The sequence below is a fragment of the Hippocampus bargibanti genome, linkage group LG06, assembly GCF_051943395.1.
Source record: "Hippocampus bargibanti isolate YZ-2025 linkage group LG06, ASM5194339v1, whole genome shotgun sequence".
NCBI lineage: Eukaryota > Metazoa > Chordata > Actinopteri > Syngnathiformes > Syngnathidae > Hippocampus > Hippocampus bargibanti.
Window position 1 is genome coordinate 30,552,569 of NC_142739.1, and position 23,925 is coordinate 30,576,493.

The window sequence follows — 23,925 nt, forward strand, 5'->3', positions numbered from 1 at the left end:
GAGCCAAGCTCATTAAAAACAATGATAATGGCGGCGTTTAAATTCGAGGGCCGTCTCGTTATCAATTTAAGTATGAGCCAGAGTGCCGAGTGTTCGGCGCTCTTTTATCGGGGTTTGTTGTTGCCCGGCCGGCGGATCAAGAGGAAATTGGCACTTTTTGATCAATTCTTCTGAGTAAAAAAATTAAAAAATATTAGCATGCAGCGCTCGACACGGAATCCATCGCATCCGTTTCGATTGGATTGGATGTACCTTTATTCGTCTCGCAGTGGACAAATTGACATTTCACAGCAGCAAAGTTATAAAAGGAAGAGGAAAGGAAAGGAGGAAGTAGAAAAACAAAACACAGGAGCTGCTGTAAAGGTAGCAACTCTCACAGCGCCATCTTGAAGTCAATTTTTTTTTAAAAAACTCAATCAAAAATAACAATGACAACACAAAGATACACAGAGTCATTTATTCTTCAGCACTTGCTGTGCCCTCTTTGTGACATGAAGCAGTTGGATGTGGAGAAATGTACATTTCACAGTATTACTAAAGTGTTCTTTAATTTCAATGTTCAATGTCAATGCAATTTTGATCTTGATATTTTCAATGAAACAAAAGGCAAATGGTCAACGTTTGTGACCTAAAAGCTAAAATATTTATTTGTTGTTGTTGCTGTTGTTTTGTTTTCAGTACCGGCCAGAATCGTCAACATCTCCACGGACGTGATTGTGAATGAGGGCGAGAACGTCAACCTTTTCTGTCTGGCTGTTGGTCGCCCTGAGCCCATCGTCACATGGAAGGACCAGAAATGTGCGTAGATGTCATTTTTTTTAACTCATTCACTGCCATTCACTAATTTTTTGGGGAATATAAAATATGACGTCGAGCGCCACTCCTGAAAAGAAAAAAAAAATCATCCTTGGGTGCCGATACAGTTCTGGCCAGACCTCTGGCAAAGTTTTTCCCTTCCAAAAGGGGGAAACTTTTCCCCCTTTTTTCCATGTTAGCGCTTTGTTCCAGTTTCAGTTGTTGTGTAAGCGCTATATTAGCCAATATCTATTTGTATTTTGGACAGTCGCCCCCATTTCAAGCTCATATAACTCCAGATTTATATAACTTGGGAATTAACTCTGAGAGGTACAACTTACATTAACTCATTCACTGCCATTCACCAATTGATTCGGGAATTTAAAATAGGATGTAGAGCGCCATTCCCATATTTGTTCAGGTTTTGTTTTTTTCATGCTTGGGTGCTGATAAAGCGCTGGCCGTTGCCTCTAGAAATGTTTTTTTTTTTCATTCCACAAGGGGGCAGCATTTCCCTTTTTTTCCATGTTATTGCTTTGTTCCAGCTTCAGCTGTTGATGAAGCGCTATATCAACCAATATATATGTATTGCATTGCATTTTGGACATCTGCCCTCATTTCAAGCTAGATAACTCCAGACCCATATCATTTAGGAATTAACTCTTTTAATCTGATGAAAGACATCTATCGAGCTAGCACTAGCTAGCTATGGCACCTTAAACATTTATTCAATACAAAATCTAGCACTGAAGCAATTTATGAACAAATTCACCTTACGACGAAATTCACCTTACGACTGTTCGTAAGATGAATTTGTTTGTACGTTTGGGAGCGTCTGTCTATAAATCAAGATGCAAATTGAAAATTTCCCCATCGTGGGACGATTATAGGCTTTCTAATTCTGATTCTGAATTTGTATGTATTGTATTGTATTTTGTACAGCCGCCCTCATTTCAAGCTCATATAACTCCAGACCCATATAACTTAGGAATTAACTCTTTTTTGCTGATGAAAGAAGAGAGTCTAAGGTTTCTTCCGCTGCATTTAGTGTTTATGTAGTCCTAAAACTCAATCTTCTATGGGTCCTGCAATTCGAGTGACAATGACAATAACCCTGGCACTGGAATGCACACATGGCCTAGCAGTCAATGAGTTAACAGCAATTTGTGTGTGAAGGCTTGATTAGCATTGCGGTCTTCAACCTTCCAAATCCACTGTGCTGTATTTTGCCCACATCCTGGTGTTTTGTCCCAAATAAGCGGCCATTAGCCGCGATTATCCCCGCAGCGCCACCCGTAATCATCGGCATCTGTTTTCATCAGGGGGTCCCGCGTCGAACGGCGCGGCGCTGCTAAATGACGCTAACCGACACTTTTGGAACTTGACGGGCGGCTATTTTTAGTGACCGCCGCCCACCTGCGCGAGTCAGGGTTGTCAGCGCGTTGTGTCCTGATAAATGGACCCTGATTAGATTTGATCAGGACTGAATGTCGTTGCTCTTTACGTCAGTCGTTACAGGAGTAGGTCCATCCATGAAAAGGTTTCTTCAGCCGTCATCTGGACTTCTTTCAAGCTTTCGGACGATTCACTTCTTATCCAAGAGGCTTCGTCAGAAAACTAAAATTTGTCCTTTACTTATTTTTTTAACCACTTTGATGACACTGGCGACATCTTTTGAATACTGGTGTCAAAATCAAGGCACGGGGGCCAAATCTGGCCCACCACACCATATAATAATAATAATAATAATAATAATAATAATAATAATAATAATAATCCATTTCATTTCTAAGCGCCTTTCAAAACTCTCAAGGTCTCTTTACAGTCACTTTACAGATAAGTTTTTTTTCTGCGGGTGAGCAGCGGCAGCCACGCGCCAGCGTTTATTCAACCTAGAAGTAATTTAAATCAAATACAATAAATCAATATAATTATATATTCGTATAATTATCAATAAAACTAGAGTAGGAATAAAATAAAAATGAAAAAAAATAAAATAAAATACAATTAAAATAGAAAAGAAGTACAGATGACGTCTGAAGAAACCTTTTCATCATTAAAATAGAACAAAAATTAAAATTAATTTCAAAATGAAAATACAGTAAAAATACGATTAATTAGGATTAAGATTAGGATTAGGATTAGGATTGGGATTACATTTGGGATTAAGATTAAGATTAGGATTAGGATTAGGATTAGGATTTGGATTTGGATTAGGATTGGGATTAAATTTGGGATTAAGATTGGGATTAAGATTAAGATTATTCAGACCGCGAAATCAAATCAAGCATGTCAAGTGCCATGATGCTAGCTTACATCTCTTGTCCCGCGTCAATCCGCTTCAATTCCAAGCAGCGACAATTCCACCAGTTGACCCCCTTGTTTTAACCCAAAACCAGCTATGGACTGGTCCCAAGTCTCCCCTCTGTTTCGTAGCATAGCCATGTACGTTTTTCTTCTTTTTCACCATTTTCTGCGTGTGGTTTGTGTTTTAGTGGTCAGGTCGCACCCGGGAATGAAATTAGCTTCGTTGTCCCATGCGTGCGAGTCGGCGAGAAGCTCTTCCGATCTGCCGAGGATTATTTTCTTTCACTTGTCCGACATTTTATCAAGTGAGATAATTAGCCGTTTGCCTCGCAGCCGAGGGGGAGGATTTAAAAAATATAGAAAAAAATAAATACATCAAAAGTTCTGAGCAAAGCCTCTGTTTAATTCCGCGGCGGTTCTGTACATCACTGGAACAAGCAGCGGGAAATAGGTCAGTGTGTACAAGCGCTGAACTCGCTGTAATTAGACTCTTAGGGCAAAGGATACGCAAGCTAGCGTCCCCTGCTACTAGCGCTCATATCCCCCAACGCCCGCGATGGCCACCGCAAATGTTAGCACTTTGTTTCCTGACGACTGTTGAAAGTTGGCTGCGGAAATTTGAATGAAAACAACATCACATCTGTCAAACCAAAGCAAAAAAACTACATCAAGAAAAGGCCATCATGCTTTTGCATTTGCTTCACGTGTCCATTCATTCATTCATTCATTCATTCATTCATACGTTCACACATTCATTCATTCATTCGTTCGTTCGTTCGTTCGTTCATTCGTTCGTTCGTACGTTCACACATTCACACGTTCATTCATTCATTCATTCATTCATTCGTTCGTTCATGCGTTCACACGTTCACGCGTTCATTCATTCATCCCTCCATTCGTTCATTTATTAGTTCGTTCGTTCTTTTGTTTTTTTGTTCATTCTTTCATTCATTCATCTATCCACCCGTTGGTTCATTCATTCATCTCTCCATTCATTCATTTATCCATCCATCCCTCCATTCGTTCGTTCATTCGTCCGTCCGTCTGTCTGTTTCCCCCCCTTTCACGCAGTCATGCGCATACCCGTTCGCATACCATTACAGGTGGCAAACATTTGTCCTGGCTCGCAGGCCCACAGCGTTTTCCCCTTCTGTCAGCAATAATCTTCCTCTCTCCTCCGCCGAGACCCCCGCGCCCCCCCCCCCCCCTTTCGCGCAAGCCGTTAGCTCTCCGGAGATAGCGTCCGCATTGCTATTCCGATAGAGTGTCTGCAACCAAGCGTCAATTGCCTCTGACAAGAAGGCCCAGTGAAGGGGAAAGAAGGGGTGGACAAGCCCGGCGGGGGGACGACAACGGCAAGGAACTAGCAGCCATCACTTCCGATTATTCGCTGACTTCATTGACAAAAACAACAACAGGCAGCTCGTGGAAGCATTCGGATCTGTCGTGGGCGTTAAAAGTTTCCCGACTTTTTGCAGAAAAAATGTTCAAGGAGCCTCTCGGTATCCTGACGCCAATTAAAACAAATTCTATTTCATAAGAATTCAAAAGATGAATCGTTCTCAATTGTCAACACTATTCTGCTAGCTAGCGCGCTACTACCCCCTTGTGGCATTTCACAGGATAACAGAAAAAGAAAACAGGGAAGTCGGCGTATTTATGAAGAAAAAATAAAATACAGAAGGGCTAATATGCGAGAATGCGATGTAAACGAACAAGCGCCATCTTGATAAATGGCGGTTCGGGCTTTAGCTAGCATCATGGCACTTGACATGCTTGATTTGCTTTGGCGGGCCGAATAAAATGATGCGGTGGGCCAGATTTGACGCCCGGGCCTTGACTTTGACACCAGTGATTTAAGGGATTAGCCGGCTAGCTGAATAGAATGAGAGCTAGCTAGCTCGCTCGCTAGCTAGCTTGAGAGATGAGCATGGAATTTAACAAGTTTGATTTAATTTGACGAATAAAATGATGCGGTGGGCCAGATTTGACCCCCGGGCCTTGACTTTGACACCTGTGATGTAAGGTATTAGCCAGCTAGCTGAATAGAAAGAGTACTAGTTAGCTCTCTCGCTAGCTAGCTTGAGAGATGTAATAAAAAAAATCTGGTCATTTTTCAAAATAAAACACTTCCAATTCCAAAATATATCAAATGGAATGCGTGTAAATTATTTCTGTGCGGCTCGTTACCAAATGACCCACGGACCACTGCTTTAAAATGGCCGCCTCATTTGTCGCTTAACCCAAAAGTGGGAAAGCAAATGCGCCCATTTCAACAAAAGAACAGTCAATATTGGCTTGAAAACAGGAATTGCGCATATTCTGCACGTTCAGCTCGCCGCTCTTTTAAAACCGCGTTTATTCATCAAATATCATCGCATATTAAATATCGTCGTCACTTAAAATGTCATGACAAACATTGACGGTAGCAATATAAGCAAATGCGACCGCCATTTTGAAAAGACTCTTGAATGTCAAATGACGTGTTGAACCTTTAAAGTGGCCCTTTTGGCGCAGAACATGAATGAACTCAACTTCCTTTACAAGGACACTTTGCCGCTTTCTGCTCCGGCGCACACATTTGACAAAAACGACTTTGTCTTTTGTTTTATTGTATTTATTTTATATTGTCGACGCTCTCGGGGGGCCGCCGATCCCCCCCTCCCAAAACGCTCAGCGGTTATCGGCGACGCGCATTCGTGTTCTAAGTGATGGGCCGTCACGCGGTAAGCCAAAAAAAAAGCGACCTCTACGACGCGGGTCGGCGAAGGCGTCGATGCTATCCTTGTGTCTGATGTCGACAACGCTAGCGGCTCGTCGTCGCTTGGCAGGTTGTCAAGCACAATCGCAGATTTTTTGGGAGGGTATGTTTGAGAGAATAAAAGCCTTTTTCCCATGGAAAAAAGGAAACGCTAATGTTTTGCAATTCACTTTTTAAAATATGAGAATTATAAAACCCCCACACGCACACACAGACATGCTACCAGCGAGCTAGCTAGCCAGTGAGCTAGCTAGCTCTCTTTCTATTCAGCTAGCAAGCTAATACCTTACAAAACAGGTGTCAAAGTCAAGGCCCACCACATGATTTTATTCGACCCGCCAAATTAAATCAAACTTGTTAAATTCCATGCTAATATATCAAACTAGCTAACTAGCTCTCTTTCTATTCAGCTAGCTGGCTAATACCTTCCATCACAGGTGTCAAAGTCAAGGCCTGGGAACCAAATCTGGCCCACCACATGATTTTATTCTTCCAACGAAACCAAATCAAACTTGCTCGTCTATTACAAGCTAGCGAACAAGCTAGCTAGTTCTCTTTGCATTCAGCTAGCTGGCTAATCCCTTATATCGCAGCTGTCAAAGTCAAGTAATCTCAGTGATGTAAATCTTGATGCTCTTTTCGGTCACGTCGTAGGCTAACGCTAACATGAATCCCAAACGAGTTAAAAAAATAAAATGTACATTATTTCCTGTCTCTTATTTTGAAGGCATGTTGAAACGCTCTCGTCTACCTTATTTTGTATTCTCCACATCGCCGCTTTCCCCCAGATTGAAATTTCCCAATCCGTATGCCCCAAATCCTTTTTTTCCTCTCGCTTCTGTCGCCAACGTTGTCACAAGGCGGGCGCGGCGGCGTCAACGTGACGAATGCTCCCAGCGAGCGGCGCCTCAACCAGCCTATCAGGCGGCGCCAAAAGCTTCGCTCGGCGGCCGCCGATTTTCGGATTGTAATCCCGCCGCCTCTAATCTTCAATTAGAAGCGGCGCGATCATCTCTGACGTGAATAATAGCGCCGTTTGTCGCGAGAAGGCCGTCGGTGTGTTTTGATGATTGACGGCGACCATTCACAAACGGGATTTCCTCGTTAGTGGGGAATAACGCGCTTCTGTCAGTTGCCATTTTAATGGCGAGAGAGATTTTCGAGCGAGTCAACCAATGAAAACTCTTGCTGGCCTAAGCCACGCCCCCTTGCGCGTGAGACTGAGGTGATACTGTTCGGGTTATTCTGAAAATGCCATTTTCATGCGTCGGAATATCCGAAATATGTGTGAATTTAGCGCGTTGTGAGTTTTTAAATTGTAAATTCGATTTTTGTCACGAGGGGGCAAGTATTTATTTATGTATTTATTTATTTTATGTATTTTTTTAGACCAAATTCTAATTCCCAAGCAAGTTTTGGATTAGCGGTCTAGCTGGCTGGCTCTCTAGTTAGCTATCTAGTTGCCGTCTAGCTGGGTGGCTAGCTATCTAGCTAACTATCTATTAGGTAGCTCGCTAGCTTACTATCTATTTGAGTTACTTCCGAGTTGAGTGAACGCTGGGACGTGTGGCAGCCGCTGCTCACCCACAGAAAAATTTATCCCGTGACTGTAAAGTGACCTTGAGAGTTTTGAAAGGTGCTTACAAATGTTTTTTTTTTTTTTTTTTTTGCGTTTTGGAGCCTCAATGAACAGCTGCCCCCATTTCAAGCTCAGATAACTCCAGACCTATATAACTTAGGAATTAACCACCCTTTTTTTGGTGTCCATTTTCTGCATGGGGCGATCAGACGGCCTGGTGAGCGAAGGCGAATTCCTGGACATCACGGAAATCAAGCGGCAGCAGGCCGAGGACTACGAGTGCATCAGCCACAACGGCGTGGCCCCGCCCCATCGGCGCAAGGTCAAGGTCACCGTCAACTGTGAGTGACCCCCCGCCCCCTCGTCGGACCCTCGTCGGACGCCGGTCTTCCCAGTTCCCTCATTTTATCTTGTGCGTTTTGGGGCCTGAAGACCCGCCCACCATCACCGACATGAAGAACCTGCCCGCCCACTTGGGGAAGACGGCCATCTTGCGCTGCGAGGCCATGGCCGTGCCCCCCGCCTCCTTTGAGTGGTATCGCCATGAACACAGGTCAGAATGGTGGGGGGGTGTCTTCGTGTGTGCGTGCGTGCGTGCGTGTGTGTGTGTGTGTGTGTGTGTGTGTGTGTGTGTGTGTGTGTGTGTGTGTGTGTGTGTGTGTGTGTGTGTGTGTGTGTGTGTGTGTGTGTGTGTGTGTGTGTGTGTGTGTGTGTGTGTGTGTGTGTGTGTGTGTGTGTGTGTGTGTGTGTGTGCGCGCGTGAGAGATTAGATTGAAATGAAATGCAAATGAATTCCTGGAAATGATAATTCCCTACTGAATTGAGATGATTTATTGAACGTGCTCTTGTAAATTAGAAGGGATTAAATAAACACCCAAAACTAACACAAACACTCTGAAAACGCTAATGATCACTAATTCTTATTTTTAATGAATGGAAAAAAATGGAAGTATAACTTTCAGGGGTCGGGGGGTCATATCCCGGTTGGAAAAATGAAAAGTCTTTTATTTTGTCATTTTTATAATTAAAGATGGAAAGTGTAATAATAAAAAGAAACATTGAAAGTAAGCAAAAATCTTGACTTTATTTCCTTTAAAAAAATCCAAATAGTGGTGATGCTTGTCCTTTCTAAATAGAAATTGAAATAAAACCAAATTATCAAATCCATGAGTTATTAAATATGCAATATAATTATAATAAAACAGATTGTTATGGACTCATTTACTGCCATTCACAAAGTTATTCTGGCATTGAAAATATGACATGGAGCACCATTCCCGAATTTGTTTGTTTTTTTCATGCTTGGGTGCCGATGAAGTGGTGGCCAGACCTCTGGCAATGTTTTTCCTCTTCCACAAGGGGGCAGCATTTCCCTTTTTTCCATGTTAGCGCGTTGTTCCAGCTTTAGCTGTTGTAAAAGCGCTCCATAAATCAATACGTATGTATTGCATTGTATTTTGTACAGCCACCCCATTTCAAGCTCATATAACTCCAGACCCATATCACTTAGGGATTAACTAGTTTTTTTCTGATGAAAGAAGAGAGTCTACGGTTTCTAACGCCGCATTGAATGTTGATGTGGTCCTAAAAGTCAATATTCTGTGGGTCCTGGAATTTGATTGACAATGACAAAAACCCTGGCACTGGACTGGACACACAAAGCGTCCTTGACAGTTTTGAAAGGTGCCTATAACTGAAATTTATTATTATTATTATGGTTACGGTTACTGTGACTATAATAATAATAATAATAACAACTATAATAATAACAATAATAACACCAATAATAATAATAATGGTTTTTACGACTTGAATGATGGCGAAATTATGGTTACGGTTACTGTGACTATAATAATAATAATAATAATAATAATAAATTTCTCTGAGCTTGAAACTCTCAAGGTCACTTTGTGTCCATTTGTGTGTCCAGTCACAGGATAAGTTTTTCTGTGGGTGAGCAGCTGTAGCCACATTATTATCATTATTATTATTATTATTATTATTATTATTATTATTACGGTTACAATTATTTTTATTGTTATTATTAAAGGGTATTATTATTATTATTATTATTGTTATTATAAATGAAATGTATTATTATTATTATTATTATCATCATCATCATCATTTATATTCTTCTTCTTCTTCTTACTATTATTATTATTATTATTATTATTATTATTATTTATTATTATCATAGCACATGTTTGTCAGTGAATGAGTGTCCCATAACGATCTGAATATTTTGTTTTCCTGCACCCCCGCTACAGCCCCAGGATATTAAAATGGAGACAAATCCACCTGTGTGTGAAAGCAATTGACTTTCTTCCTGTTGTCTTTGCGGTTTTTTTTTTTTTGTTTTTTTTTGTGGTCTCGTCAGGCCGTTGGAGAGCGACAACACCTTGCGGATTAAAAACGAGAAGACGCGCTCGCTGCTGCTCTTCACCAACGTGACGGAGAAGCACTTTGGCAACTACACCTGCTTGGCCAGCAACCGTCTGGGGGCCTCCAACGCTAGCATGTTGCTATTCCGTACGTTGCCCCTCCTCCTTCCTCATTATGACCCCGCCCCCATTTCACCATCATTCAAGTCGTTCGTCTTTTCCTTCTCCCGCCACCGTTTTTCATCCGACGCGCCTTCAATGACTCACTCTTGCGTCAGGCTCGTTCATCTTGCGGCGCCGCTTTTCCCGGCTGGGGTCGGACCGTCGCTCCATCATCACCCCCCCCCACCCGAAATCTGCTCCGGTGGTCATTAGAGCGCGACAAACGTTTTTAATTCCCGACGTGCGGCCACCCCAAATGGCAGGCAAAAGCATCCCTCCGTGTCATTGCTCGCCGCCCACCCGGAGACCCGAGGGGCGTCCTTTTCACCAATTTCGATACGGCGAGGGGGGGGGGGGGCGTTGCCAAGTAGGCTGGAACCATTGGAGGAAATGAGCTCATTTTTCTCTCAATGTTGCGATTGCCATCTAATCGGGGATGATTTTAGTTTTAAAATTTTTAACTCCCTCTTCCCATGTCAAATTAATTCATAGGAATTAAAATGTACGTTATCTGATTGGTGATACAGCAGCACATATATATTTTGCTCTTCCAGGGTTCAGCATAAATTAATTACAAAAAGACATTTGATCTGCTTCAATGAATCAACTCGGTGCACTCAGAAAAGACAGCTCCATATATATTATATATATATATATATATATATATATATATATATATATATATATATATATATATATATATATATAACTACAATGAAAAAAAATACAAATGTATTATATATATATATATATATATATATATATATATATATAGATATATATATATATAAAATACATGTGTATTTTTTTTTTCATTTTAGATTTTATTATTTTGAATGTATATGCAGTACTTCATTGAATACACAGTATATATATATATGATGTGCGATGATCTGGTTGGTACATCATCCACGTGGGCCGGCCTCTAGCTGGCCTGACGGGCACATGATGGCAACCAAGGAGGTTAATTAGCAAGTACGACGAGACGCTCCAATTAGACACGGCATGCCGATGTCTCCTCCGGCATGCTCGGAAGACGCTCCTCGCGTCAAACGTGGACTTTTTTGTCAAATTGGGAATCATTCCTGGCGCTTAGCGTTGACAACTGACCAGAGGATTGATCGCGTGACATGTGGCGACTTGCAAGTGATTATGGATTAGCTGACATTTTTTTTTTAATACGAGGAGCGTACATCACACATTGGTTGCGTGTCGCAAAATGGCGAGATGATCAATCAGAAATTACACCCGCCAATGGGAGATCAGCTGCTTTCATCCGTTATTGGTGTTGACCACATAATTCAGAATTTTAAAAAAAGGCCAATACATTATGAGCGCAGTGTATATATGTATATATATGTATATACACATATAAGTATATACGTATTTCCGTATATCCAATCCAATCCAAATTTAGAGTCGGAGTCTCTTTTCAACATTTTGAATGGATTTCGACTTACGACTATTTTGACCTACGACCGTCACTCAGTTGTAAGTTGGATGTTACCTGTATATATACTGTACATGACGTCAGAAACAATTTTTTTCAGCTGTCATATTTACACATCTTTTCTCTCTTTATTTTGTTTGACTTTGCCCCCCCCTCCCAAAAAAAAAGGACCGGGCGCCATACAGGGCCGAGCAAACGATCACCGATCGGGCTTCAGCGTGACCTTCAGCGTTTGGATCTCCCTCTTCGCCGCCGTCCTGCTCAAGGTGTAACAATCACAACCCCCCCCCCCCCCCCGGAAATGGAATCGAAGCCCCTCCCCCTACTAGTCCCCACCCCTCAACTGAAAGGAATTTTTTAATTCTTAACGAACCCATCACTGTGAACAAAAAAAGATATGCATTGAGTCATCGCCACCAACTTTGCCCCCACCTGCCCCCACTTTGGCCCCGCCCACTTGTACGCATCATCGTCATCTGTCCGTCATCTTCAACTTCCTGCTGACTGAGTGACCTGCAAAAAGTCTGCCTTATGGAAAAATCATCAAAGTCACGCCGCGGTGGATGCGCCGATGGTCATGTGACTTGTTTAAGGTGACACCCCCCCCCCCCCCCCCCCAACATTAATGGATGTAAATTTGCCAGCACAACCAAGTCTTTCCGTAATGGATTATTGATTACCTCCCTCCCCCTACTACCCCCCCCCCCCCCCATTTCCAAGCGTGCAGCAGTTAAACCTGCAATGAATGATGTCAAAATGTGCACAAAATTAAAAAAAAAATAATAATTGGGGGTTGGCGGCGACCGGCAGTGGACATCTTGGATGCCCTTTTCAAGCCCCCCCCCTCTGACCCCCCCCTGCTCAACCCGTCTCCCTCCATCCTGTGTAAATAAAAGCAGTACGGGTGATGATGATGGGGGGTGGGATAATTCTTGACCGCTCACCCCCATGGATTTGTTGCTTGTTGATAGCATGTTAGCACTGTTGTGACGCCATTGTGACTACCAACATTACCCCCCCCCCCACAACCACACACGCCACCGCTTGTGTCTGTTTTCATCTTTACCACCAATGCCAATGATGTTAAGATGTATTTGATTACTTATCGATCGTGATTCCATGTCAGAAGAAGACGAGAAAAAAAAATGGTGTTGATAATGAGTCGTTTGTGAGGGAGCGGGTGGGGGGGGGGGATTTTTTTATACTTTGGGATGTATCACTCTACTCTTTCTCTCTTTCTCTTTCTTGATGTATCTATCTGTCTATCACTAGCTAGCTAGCTAGCTAGCCAGATCGATATCTAGCTAGCTAGCTAGATTGATATCTACTGTCGCTAGCTTGCTACCTAGCTAGATCGATACCTGTATCTATATCTAGAGAGATCGATAGCTAGCTAGCTACCTAGCCAGATCACTAGCTAGATCGATACATAGATCTATATCTAGAGAGATTGATATCGATCTATCTATCTATCTATACGCACCATGGAGGGGAAAAAAAACAAGAATGTTTTCTTCTTTTGCAATGCCAAGCTTTTTCAAGACTTGTGTCCAATGAACTTGTCACCATTCGTAGCCCCAACGTCGTCGTCCGCAACGTAAGTGTCCACTTGTCTGTCTTATTTGTCAACAGGGGAAATCAACCCGGGTCATCGTTTTGCCATCCACACGCTGGAGAAAAGCTCAGTTAGCAGGAGTGAGTGGAGGGCGAATAAAAATTAAAAAAGAGAGAGAGAGAGGACGGCGTCAACGATATTAATTGTGTCTGAGCAGCAATAACCCTCCCCCGAAAAAAAAAAAACTTGACCCATCAGTTGTCGTGTTGAGTGTATGCTGTGAAGTTGGTGGAAGACGTACTGAAAATGCTCCCATTTGTGCATGTTGATTCCAAATGACACACAAATCAAGTAAAAAATAAACATATTTAAAAAAAAATTAAAAAGTACAGTCAAATTTGGGTTTTCGAACGTCACTGTTCTCAACCAATTCAGTTTTCGACCAGAAATATCGAGTGTTTATACCTTGGTTTGCTCGGGTGGAGGAAAAAACGGAGCGGACCTGAATGCACCGCTCGACTTCCCTCCGCTTCCTTATAAATACGTCACTTCCTGGTGTCGCGTCTCATTGTGAGTGACGCATTGTCCTCATGGAACCCTCCAGGCGTCTTTGTATTAATAATAATTATACATTTCATTTATAAGCGCCTGTATTGTTCAATAAATATTAACAAAAAGCAGACATTGATTAGAATGGAAAATGTTTCATTTTTCAAACAGGTTTCTTGAAAGGATGATGGTGGCAAACCCAGGTTGGACTGTACCATTTTACCAGGTTGCTGATTTTTATCTTTTTTTTTCTAAATCACACAACATTTGTGTCTACGTAACGTGTCTTTGATGATGGGAGATAAAAAAACATGTTGGAAAAGAAATATAGACGAAAAAAAATGTGTGGTGGGGAAAAATGGAAACAACAACGCACGTTCATGTACCTTGTATGGATGAATTTGGACGATGGAAAAAAAAATACATTAAAAGTTGTTGCCTTTTGTCACAAATCGCCTTTCATGGGGGCGGGGTAATGGCGGCCATTTTCCCTCCACAAGATATCATGACAATATTCTGTTTTCATTTTTCCCTGTATGGGCCCATCAAAAGGCACATTGTCATCCAGGAAAGTTCTGATCCAGTTCGTGGGCCCACCCTGGACTGCTTCGTGGGCAGCAACCACCGCCACACTAAGGTAACCACGGTGAACACAAACTGAAAAAAAAACAATTACAAGAAACCTGTTATTGAACTCAAAACGCGAAGCATGAAAGTGTTAGCTCGACGTGAAACGTTAGGCCGCTAGTAGCTCGCTAGTCAATGCCTTAAAAAAATGGCAAATACGTTTCTGACGAGCAGAAGAAGGAGATCATCGAAAAACACCAACGAGGTGTGCGTTTGTGTGACTTGGCGTCCCAGTAGCAATATGCTAAGTCGACCATTGCTACATGTGGCTAAGGGTGTTTCTGTGTTGTCTAGGCAACGGTCTCAGGCAATAGACGATGTTGAAAAAAACTTCTGTTGATTAGGATCAACAAAAAGCAGCTAGCAGGGGACAGTGTGAGTCAGGGTATTATCGCAGAGAAAGAACGGCCACTTCACTCGGATATCATCTTCTTTTCCTTTCAGCTTTTCCCTCGTATATCATCAAGATTGTATTTTATTTATCATTAATAATAATAATACATTACATTTTAAGCGCCTTTCAAAGATCTCAAGGACACTTTACAGTCACAGACAACCATAGGTACTATAATAAATAAAATACAATATATTATTATTATATATATTATTGTATCTATGCTTGTCTGTCACTGTAAGTGTCCTTGAGAGCTTTGAAATGCGCTAGAAATAAAATGTATTTTTATTAGTATTAACAGGCAACCACATTAACGACCATCACATATTTCAATAAAATGACTTTATTATACGGTACAGTTTATTTCTTTCATTACAATACAATAGCACATTTATTATACATATAATAAGGTCTATTTTGTGTAGTTTTAAGGTTTATTTAGTAGAAAATTGTGTTTTATGGGGACCTGGGAACGGATTATTCTCATTGTAATGGTTTCTTATGGGAGATTAGTGTTTGGAAGACACACTTTGTGAAAACCAATTAAGTTCGTAAGCTGGGGTATCACTGTATTTTAACTTTTTCCACAGATTGAAAACTAATTTCTTTTCATGTTTATTGTCTTCTATTTATTTATTTATGTATTTATTTTCCTTTCAGGATTTTTTGGAATTGTTTCCACCAAGTCTGCGAATAATCACAGCGCTTTGAACGTTAGCTCTCATCTGGCCGCAAGCTCTTAATCGATACCCCCCCACCCCGGAACGGCTTTCGGGAACTCCGATTGATCATGTGAGAGCGCCGCTAAAATGAGAGAGCGCAATTCATCACGCCTGATACCAGGATCCTCTAATTGTTCATCGATTGGTCGCCCCTGGAATGCATGCGCGCTGCCCGAACAGCAAAATCAAATATTAATTTATTTTTCTTTCATTTTTTTAACAACTGTTTCGGTCTCAAGTTACCCCCCCCCGCCCCAACCCCTTTACTCTTTAGTAGCGCATTAGCTAAAGTGCCGTTGTTTTATAGATGAGAGCTAGCTGCGCCACTCAAGGTTTACAGCGGCCGAAGAAAAGGCGTACATTAGCCTAATTGTCGAATGTTTACCAAATATCTTTGGGGTTCGTTCATTCCTCGCGAGCGCAGTCAATGTTACGAGTCTATTAAAGCCCCGTTCTGCCATTAGCGCCGCTAATGAGTTGCATTAGCATGCACCTGGCGAGATCGGACAAAAATGGCGCGACGCCGGTCAAAAGCACGTCGGAATTCAAGATGGCTTTGCGTAAGATGATTTAAGATCGGGAGGAATCCGTTAACGTCATTTGAGTCGGATCTGTCGGACTAGCGACGCGGCTAACAAATGAAGGGATGGCTACTTTTGAAAACAGTTCGCTATCATCATTCGGTTGGCGTTCGAGTGCGTGTAAAGGCATAAATGACGTTATTTTTTACATGTGACAATTTGGATATTTCAGTGCCGATTTTAGCTAGTTGGGGTTTTAGCTAGCATCATTTAAACAGGCCGTAAATGACGTTATTTGTTACAAGTCACAATTTGGATATTTCAGTGCTGATTTTAGCTATTTGGGGGCCCACGATTTGATATCACGGACCACGTATGGCTCCCAGAGCCTTAGGTTTGACACCCAACGTCATCATTTGCCACAAAAAAAATGGCTAAAATCGCAAACATAGGCTACGAAATTGTTAAAAAGTTTCCTGCCATTGAAAGTTGCGTTATTTCCAATCTCCTGCTAACTCATTACAGCCCACCGATTTTTACGCGGGACGTCGTTTCTCCCCCGTCGAACGTTAGCCGCTAATGACGGCGCACTACTTAGCGGCCCGCAATCCCTGGATAGTGCGGCGCCGTCGGCTTCCGTGGCAACATTACGGCGGAGTGTGTCATCGGATGAATTCAAACAACTGCAATTAGCGGCGAATATGCAATTAGCGTAGCTTTGACAGTTGCAGATGGCGTCTCGTCTCTTCGTCTGGCTGCTATCTGACAGAGAACACGAGGGAGTCGTGTTGTCGCGTTATAACACGCCCCCCCTTCCGTGCCCCCCCCCCCTTTTCTCACCGCGGCGTCATTATGTCGCCCACCTCTCATCTCGGAGTCCCATTACTTCACTACTTACGAGTCTGCGGCCCACTCCTGCCATTTAAGTCGTCAATCAACATGCGCGGAAACGTCGCTAGCTAGCGCGCGCAGCCGACGGCAGACTTTTCATGACATTTAACAAACAAAAACGAACGGCAGCTTTGGATTGATGGCGAAGAGAAGAGGCGCGAGGTCGGACGGATGCTCGGCATGTGACGTTGTGGTCCAAAAAAATGTTGCGTTCAAGGACCCTCAGACCCGGACGGTTAACATGGCGGGAAGTTGAAGGCGTGCTGATGGTCCATGGTGGTGTGTCCATCGTGATCCGGATTTACATGGTGATGTTTTTGTTGTTGTCAAAACCGCCTTACTATACATGGCCGTTTTTTTTCTGCGAAAAATGCCTTACTATACATGGTCGTTTTTTTTTCGTGTCAAAAACGCCTTATTATACATGGCCGTTTTTTTCTGCGAAAAACGCCTTACTATACATGGTCTTTTTTTTCAGCGAAAAACGCCTTATTATACATGGTCGGGTTTTTTTTTGGTCCAAAAACGCCTTACTATACATGGTCGTTTTTTTTCGTGTCAAAACCACCTTATTATACATGGCCGTTGTTTTCTGCGAAAAACGGCTTACTATACATGGTCGTTTTTTTTGTCTAAAAACGGCTTATTATACATGGTCGTTTTTTTCTGCGAAAAACGCCTTACTATACATGGTCGTTTTTTTTCGTGTCAAAACCACCTTATTATACATGGCGTTTTTTTTCTGCGAAAAACGCCTTACTATACATGGTCGTTTTTTTCGCGTCAAAAACGCCTTACTATACATGGTCGTTTTTTTCGCGTCAAAAACACCTCATTATACATGGCCGTTTTTTTTCTGCGAAAAACGCCTTATTATACATGGCCGTTTTTTTTCCTGCGAAAAACGCGTTACTATACATGGTCGTTTTTTTCGCGTCAAAAACGCCTTACTATACATGGTCGTTTTTTTCGCGTCAAAAACACCTTATTATACATGGCCGTTTTTTTCTGTGAAAAACGCCTTACTATACATGGTCGTTTTTTTCAGCGAAAAACGCCTTATTATACATGGTCGGGTTTTTTTTTGGTCCAAAAACGCCTTACTATACATGGTCGTTTTTTTTCGTGTCAAAACCACCTTATTATACATGGCCGTTGTTTTCTGCGAAAAACGGCTTACTATACATGGTCGTTTTTTTGTCTAAAAACGGCTTATTATACATGGTCGTTTTTTTCTGCGAAAAACGCCTTACTATACATGGTCGTTTTTTTTCGCGTCAAAAACGCCTTACTATACATGGTCGTTTTTTTCGCGTCAAAAACGCCTTACTATACATGGTCGTTTTTTTCGCGTCAAAAACACCTTATTATACATGGCCGTTTTTTTCTGCGAAAAACGCCTTACTATACATGGTCGTTTTTTTCGCGTCAAAAACGCCTTATTATACATGGCCGTTTTTTTTCTGCGAAAAACGCCTTACTATACATGGTGGTTTTTTTCGCGTCAAAAACGCCTTACTATACATGGTCGTTTTTTTCGCGTCAAAAACACCTTATTATACATGGCCATTTTTTTCTGCGAAAAACGCCTTACTATACATGGTCGTTTTTTTCGAGTCAAAAACGGCTTACTATACATGGTCGTTTTTTTCGCGTCAAAAACGCCTTATTATACATGGTCGTTTTTTTCGCGTCAAAAACGCCTTATTATACATGGCCGTTTTTTTCTGCGAAAAACGCCTTACTATACATGGTCGTTTTTTTTCGTGTCAAAAACGCCTTATTATACATGGTCGTTTTTTTCGCGTCAAAAACGCCTTACTATACATGGTCGTTTTTTTCGCGTCAAAAACGCCTTATTATACATGGCCGTTTTTTTCTGCGAAAAACGCCTTACTATACATGGTCGTTTTTTTCGCGTCAAAAACGCCTTATTATACATGGTCGTTTTTTTCGCGTCAAAAACGCCTTATTATACATGGTCGTTTTTTTCGCGTCAAAAACGCCTTATTATACATGGCCGTTTTTTTCTGCGAAAAACGCCTTACTATACATGGTCGTTTTTTTCGCGTCAAAAACGCCTTACTATACATGGTCGTTTTTTTCGCGTCAAAAACACCTTATTATACATGGCCGTTTTTTTTCTGCGAAAAACGCCTTACTATACATGGTCGTTTTTTTCGCGTCAAAAACGCCTTACTATACATGGTCGTTTTTTTCGCGTCAAAAACACCTTATTATACATGGCCGTTTTTTTTCTGCGAAAAACGCCTTACTATACATGGTCGTTTTTTTCGCGTCAGAAACGCCTTATTATACATGGTCGTTTTTTTCGCGTCAAAAACGCCTTACTATACATGGTCGTTTTTTTCGCGTCAAAAACGCCTTATTATACATGGCCGTTTTTTTCTGCGAAAAACGCCTTACTATACATGGTCGTTTTTTTCGCGTCAAAAACGCCTTACTATACATGGTCGTTTTTTTCGCGTCAAAAACACCTTATTATACATGGCCGTTTTTTTTCTGCGAAAAACGCCTTACTATACATGGTCGTTTTTTTCGCGTCAGAAACGCCTTATTATACATGGTCGTTTTTTTCGCGTCAAAAACGCCTTACTATACATGGTCGTTTTTTTCGCGTCAAAAACACCTTATTATACATGGCCGTTTTTTTTCTGCGAAAAACGCCTTACTATACATGGTCGTTTTTTTTCGTGTCAAAAACGCCTTATTATACATGGTCGTTTTTTTCGCGTCAAAAACGCCTTACTATACATGGTCGTTTTTTTCGCGTCAAAAACGCCTTATTATACATGGCCGTTTTTTTCTGCGAAAAACGCCTTACTATACATGGTCGTTTTTTTCGCGTCAAAAACGCCTTATTATACATGGTCGTTTTTTTTTGTCTAAAAACGGCTTATTATACATGGTCGTTTTTTTCTGCGAAAAACGCCTTACTATACATGGTCGTTTTTTTCGCGTCAAAAACGCCTTATATACATGGTCGTTTTTTTCGCGTCAAAAACGCCTTACTATACATGGTCGTTTTTTTCGCGTCAAAAACACCTTATTATACATGGCCGTTTTTTTCTGCGAAAAACGCCTTACTATACATGGTGGTTTTTTTCGCGTCAAAAACGCCTTATTATACATGGCCGTTTTTTTTCTGCGAAAAACGCCTTACTATACATGGTCGTTTTTTTCGCGTCAAAAACGCCTTACTATACATGGTCGTTTTTTTCGCGTCAAAAACACCTTATTATACATGGCCATTTTTTTCTGCGAAAAACGCCTTACTATACATGGTCGTTTTTTTCGAGTCAAAAACGGCTTACTATACATGGTCGTTTTTTTCGCGTCAAAAACGCCTTATTATACATGGTCGTTTTTTTCGCGTCAAAAACGCCTTATTATACATGGCCGTTTTTTTCTGCGAAAAACGCCTTACTATACATGGTCGTTTTTTTTCGTGTCAAAAACGCCTTATTATACATGGTCGTTTTTTTCGCGTCAAAAACGCCTTACTATACATGGTCGTTTTTTTCGCGTCAAAAACGCCTTATTATACATGGCCGTTTTTTTCTGCGAAAAACGCCTTACTATACATGGTCGTTTTTTTCGCGTCAAAAACGCCTTATTATACATGGTCGTTTTTTTCGCGTCAAAAACGCCTTATTATACATGGTCGTTTTTTTCGCGTCAAAAACGCCTTATTATACATGGCCGTTTTTTTCTGCGAAAAACGCCTTACTATACATGGTCGTTTTTTTTCGCGTCAAAAACGCCTTACTATACATGGTCGTTTTTTTCGCGTCAAAAACACCTTATTATACATGGCCGTTTTTTTTCTGCGAAAAACGCCTTACTATACATGGTCGTTTTTTTCGCGTCAGAAACGCCTTACTATACATGGTCGTTTTTTTCGCGTCAAAAACGCCTTATTATACATGGTCGTTTTTTTCGCGTCAAAAACGCCTTATTATACATGGCCGTTTTTTTCTGCGAAAAACGCCTTACTATACATGGTCGGTTTTTTTCGTGTCAAAAACGCCTTATTATACATGGTCGTTTTTTTCGCGTCAAAAACGCCTTACTATACATGGTCGTTTTTTTCGCGTCAAAAACGCCTTATTATACATGGCCGTTTTTTTCTGCGAAAAACGCCTTACTATACATGGTCGTTTTTTTCGCGTCAAAAACGCCTTATTATACATGGTCGTTTTTTTCGCGTCAAAAACGCCTTATTATACATGGTCGTTTTTTTCGCGTCAAAAACGCCTTATTATACATGGCCGTTTTTTTCTGCGAAAAACGCCTTACTATACATGGTCGTTTTTTTCGCGTCAAAAACGCCTTACTATACATGGTCGTTTTTTTCGCGTCAAAAATACCTTATTATACATGGCCGTTTTTTTTCTGCGAAAAACGCCTTACTATACATGGTCGTTTTTTTCGCGTCAGAAACGCCTTACTATACATGGTCGTTTTTTTCGCGTCAAAAACGCCTTATTATACATGGTCGTTTTTTTCGCGTCAAAAACGCCTTATTATACATGGCCGTTTTTTTCTGCGAAAAACGCCTTACTATACATGGTCGTTTTTTTCGCGTCAAAAACGCCTTATTATACATGGTCGTTTTTTTCGCGTCAAAAACGCCTTATTATACATGGCCGTTTTTTTCTGCGAAAAACGCCTTATTATACATGGCCGTTTTTTTTCTGCGAAAAACGCCTTACTATACATGGTCGTTTTTTTCGCGTCAAAAACGCCTTACTATACATGGTCGTTTTTTTCGCGTCAAAAACACCTTATTATACATGGCCGTTTTTTTCTGCGAAAAACGCCTTATTATACATGGCCGTTTTTTTTCTGCGAAAAACGCCTTACTATACATGGTCGTTTTTTTCACGTCAAAAACGCCTTATTATACATGGCCGTTTTTTTCTGCGAAAAACGCCTTACTATACATGGTCGTTTTTTTCGCGTCAAAAACGCCTTACTATACATGGTCGTTTTTTTCGCGTCAAAAATACCTTATTATACATGGCCGTTTTTTTTCTGCGAAAAACGCCTTACTATACATGGTCGTTTTTTTCGCGTCAGAAACGCCTTACTATACATGGTCGTTTTTTTCGCGTCAAAAACGCCTTATTATACATGGTCGTTTTTTTCGCGTCAAAAACGCCTTATTATACATGGCCGTTTTTTTCTGCGAAAAACGCCTTACTATACATGGTCGTTTTTTTCGCGTCAAAAACGCCTTATTATACATGGTCGTTTTTTTCGCGTCAAAAACGCCTTATTATACATGGCCGTTTTTTTCTGCGAAAAACGCCTTATTATACATGGCCGTTTTTTTTCTGCGAAAAACGCCTTACTATACATGGTCGTTTTTTTCGCGTCAAAAACGCCTTACTATACATGGTCGTTTTTTTCGCGTCAAAAACACCTTATTATACATGGCCGTTTTTTTCTGCGAAAAACGCCTTATTATACATGGCCGTTTTTTTTCTGCGAAAAACGCCTTACTATACATGGTCGTTTTTTTCACGTCAAAAACGCCTTACTATACATGGTCGTTTTTTTCGCGGCAAAAACGCCTTATTATACATGGTCGTTTTTTTCGCGTCAAAAACGCCTTATTATACATGGCCGTTTTTTTCTGCGAAAAACGCCTTACTATACATGGTCGTTTTTTTCGCGTCAAAAACGCCTTATTATACATGGTCGTTTTTTTCGCGTCAAAAACGCCTTACTATACATGGTCGTTTTTTTCGCGTCAAAAACACCTTATTATACATGGTCGTTTTTTTCTGCGAAAAACGCCTTACTATACATGGTCGTTTTTTTCGCGTCAAAAACGCCTTACTATACATGGTCGTTTTTTTCGCGTCAAAAACACCTTATTATACATGGCCGTTTTTTTTTCTGCGAAAAACGCCTTACTATACATGGTCGTTTTTTCCCCGCCTAAAACGCCTTATTATACATGGTGTTTTTTTTCAGCGAAAAACGCCTTACTATACATGTTCTTTTTTTTTGGGTAAAAATGTCTTACGATACATTGTCGTTTTTTTTTTTTCGGGTCAAAAACGCCTCACTCTACATGGTGTTTTTTTTAAGCTAAAAACGCCTTACTATACACAGTACATGTGGCTAAGGGTGTTTCTGTGTTGTCTAACCAACGGTCAACGGAAGTGATGGTATTATCGCCGAGAAAGCACGGCAACTTCACTCGGATATCATCAGGAGGCAACGACATCAACGAACATCACAAAGGTAAATAAAACCACTTTATTATACTGTACAGTTTATTTTGTGAATTACAATTCAATAGCACATTTATTCTACATAAACTAACGTATATTTTGTGTAGTCTTAAGGCTTGTTCCGGAGAAAATTATGTTTTCTGGGGACCTGGAAACGGATTATTCTCATTTTTCATGGTTTCCTATGGGAAATTAATGTTTGTAAGACACACTTTTCGCCTAACACACACTTTCTGTGAACCAATTAAGTTCATAAGCTGAGGTATCACTGTATTTCAAAAGGTGTTTGTGGTCCACATGCGATTAGCATGTGTGCGCCGCGCAAACACTTCCTTGTTTGCTTTCTTAATACCCTGATGCATCTAAGCCGCCATTATTCTTGAAGGAAGGCGGGGGCTTGTTTTATTGGAAGGAGGATGACGACAAGTGGGCGGTTGAAATCCCTTCATGTGCGCGAAGGGGCTGGCGGGGGCTCGGGGGGTGTAATCTTGCGCGCTTAATAGCGTAAATATTGTCAGTCGTGGAAACAAAATGGCTGCTTTCTGCTTTGCTTTTTGTTGATGGCAAATTTGGCCCGTTCGCTTTATCGCATTGTATACTTGTCACACAAACACACACAAAGCACAAAACGATTACAATGCGGGGACGCTATGATACGGAAAAAAACAAATTAGGCCACACAGATAAGACTTAATAGTACTCAAGATAAGCAAGAATGACGAGCGACCGTGAGTCACAGTCTCACCGTTTTGAGCCCGTTGACGTATGAACAACCTCCAAATTTCGCTATGACGAACACAACATTGAAAACTAAATAAAAAAGGAATAGGCTTCTTCTGTAGGACCAACCGCTATTGGGCTATAAGCGACGGACGAACGGACGGACGGACGGACCTGAACCTGGTCCAAATGAAGCCTCGGTTGTAGCCCAAACGTAACCCAAACCCGATTGATAACCA

At 41.2% G+C, this 23,925-nt stretch overlaps 1 protein-coding gene across 1 annotated transcript in view; it reads left to right on the plus strand.

The window, feature by feature from the left end:
* Window positions 1-12,046, plus strand: part of iglon5 (IgLON family member 5) — a 76,960-nt gene extending 64,914 nt beyond the window's left edge. Inside the window, exons 4-8 of the mRNA XM_088999527.1 lie at window positions 679-798; window positions 7,652-7,783; window positions 7,875-7,995; window positions 9,823-9,974; window positions 11,607-12,046. Coding sequence (XP_088855653.1) covers window positions 679-798; window positions 7,652-7,783; window positions 7,875-7,995; window positions 9,823-9,974; window positions 11,607-11,710 — 629 coding nt within the window. The 3' untranslated portion in view covers window positions 11,711-12,046. The remainder of the gene's footprint in view (window positions 1-678; window positions 799-7,651; window positions 7,784-7,874; window positions 7,996-9,822; window positions 9,975-11,606) is intronic.
* The last annotated feature ends 11,879 nt before the right edge of the window (window positions 12,047-23,925 follow it).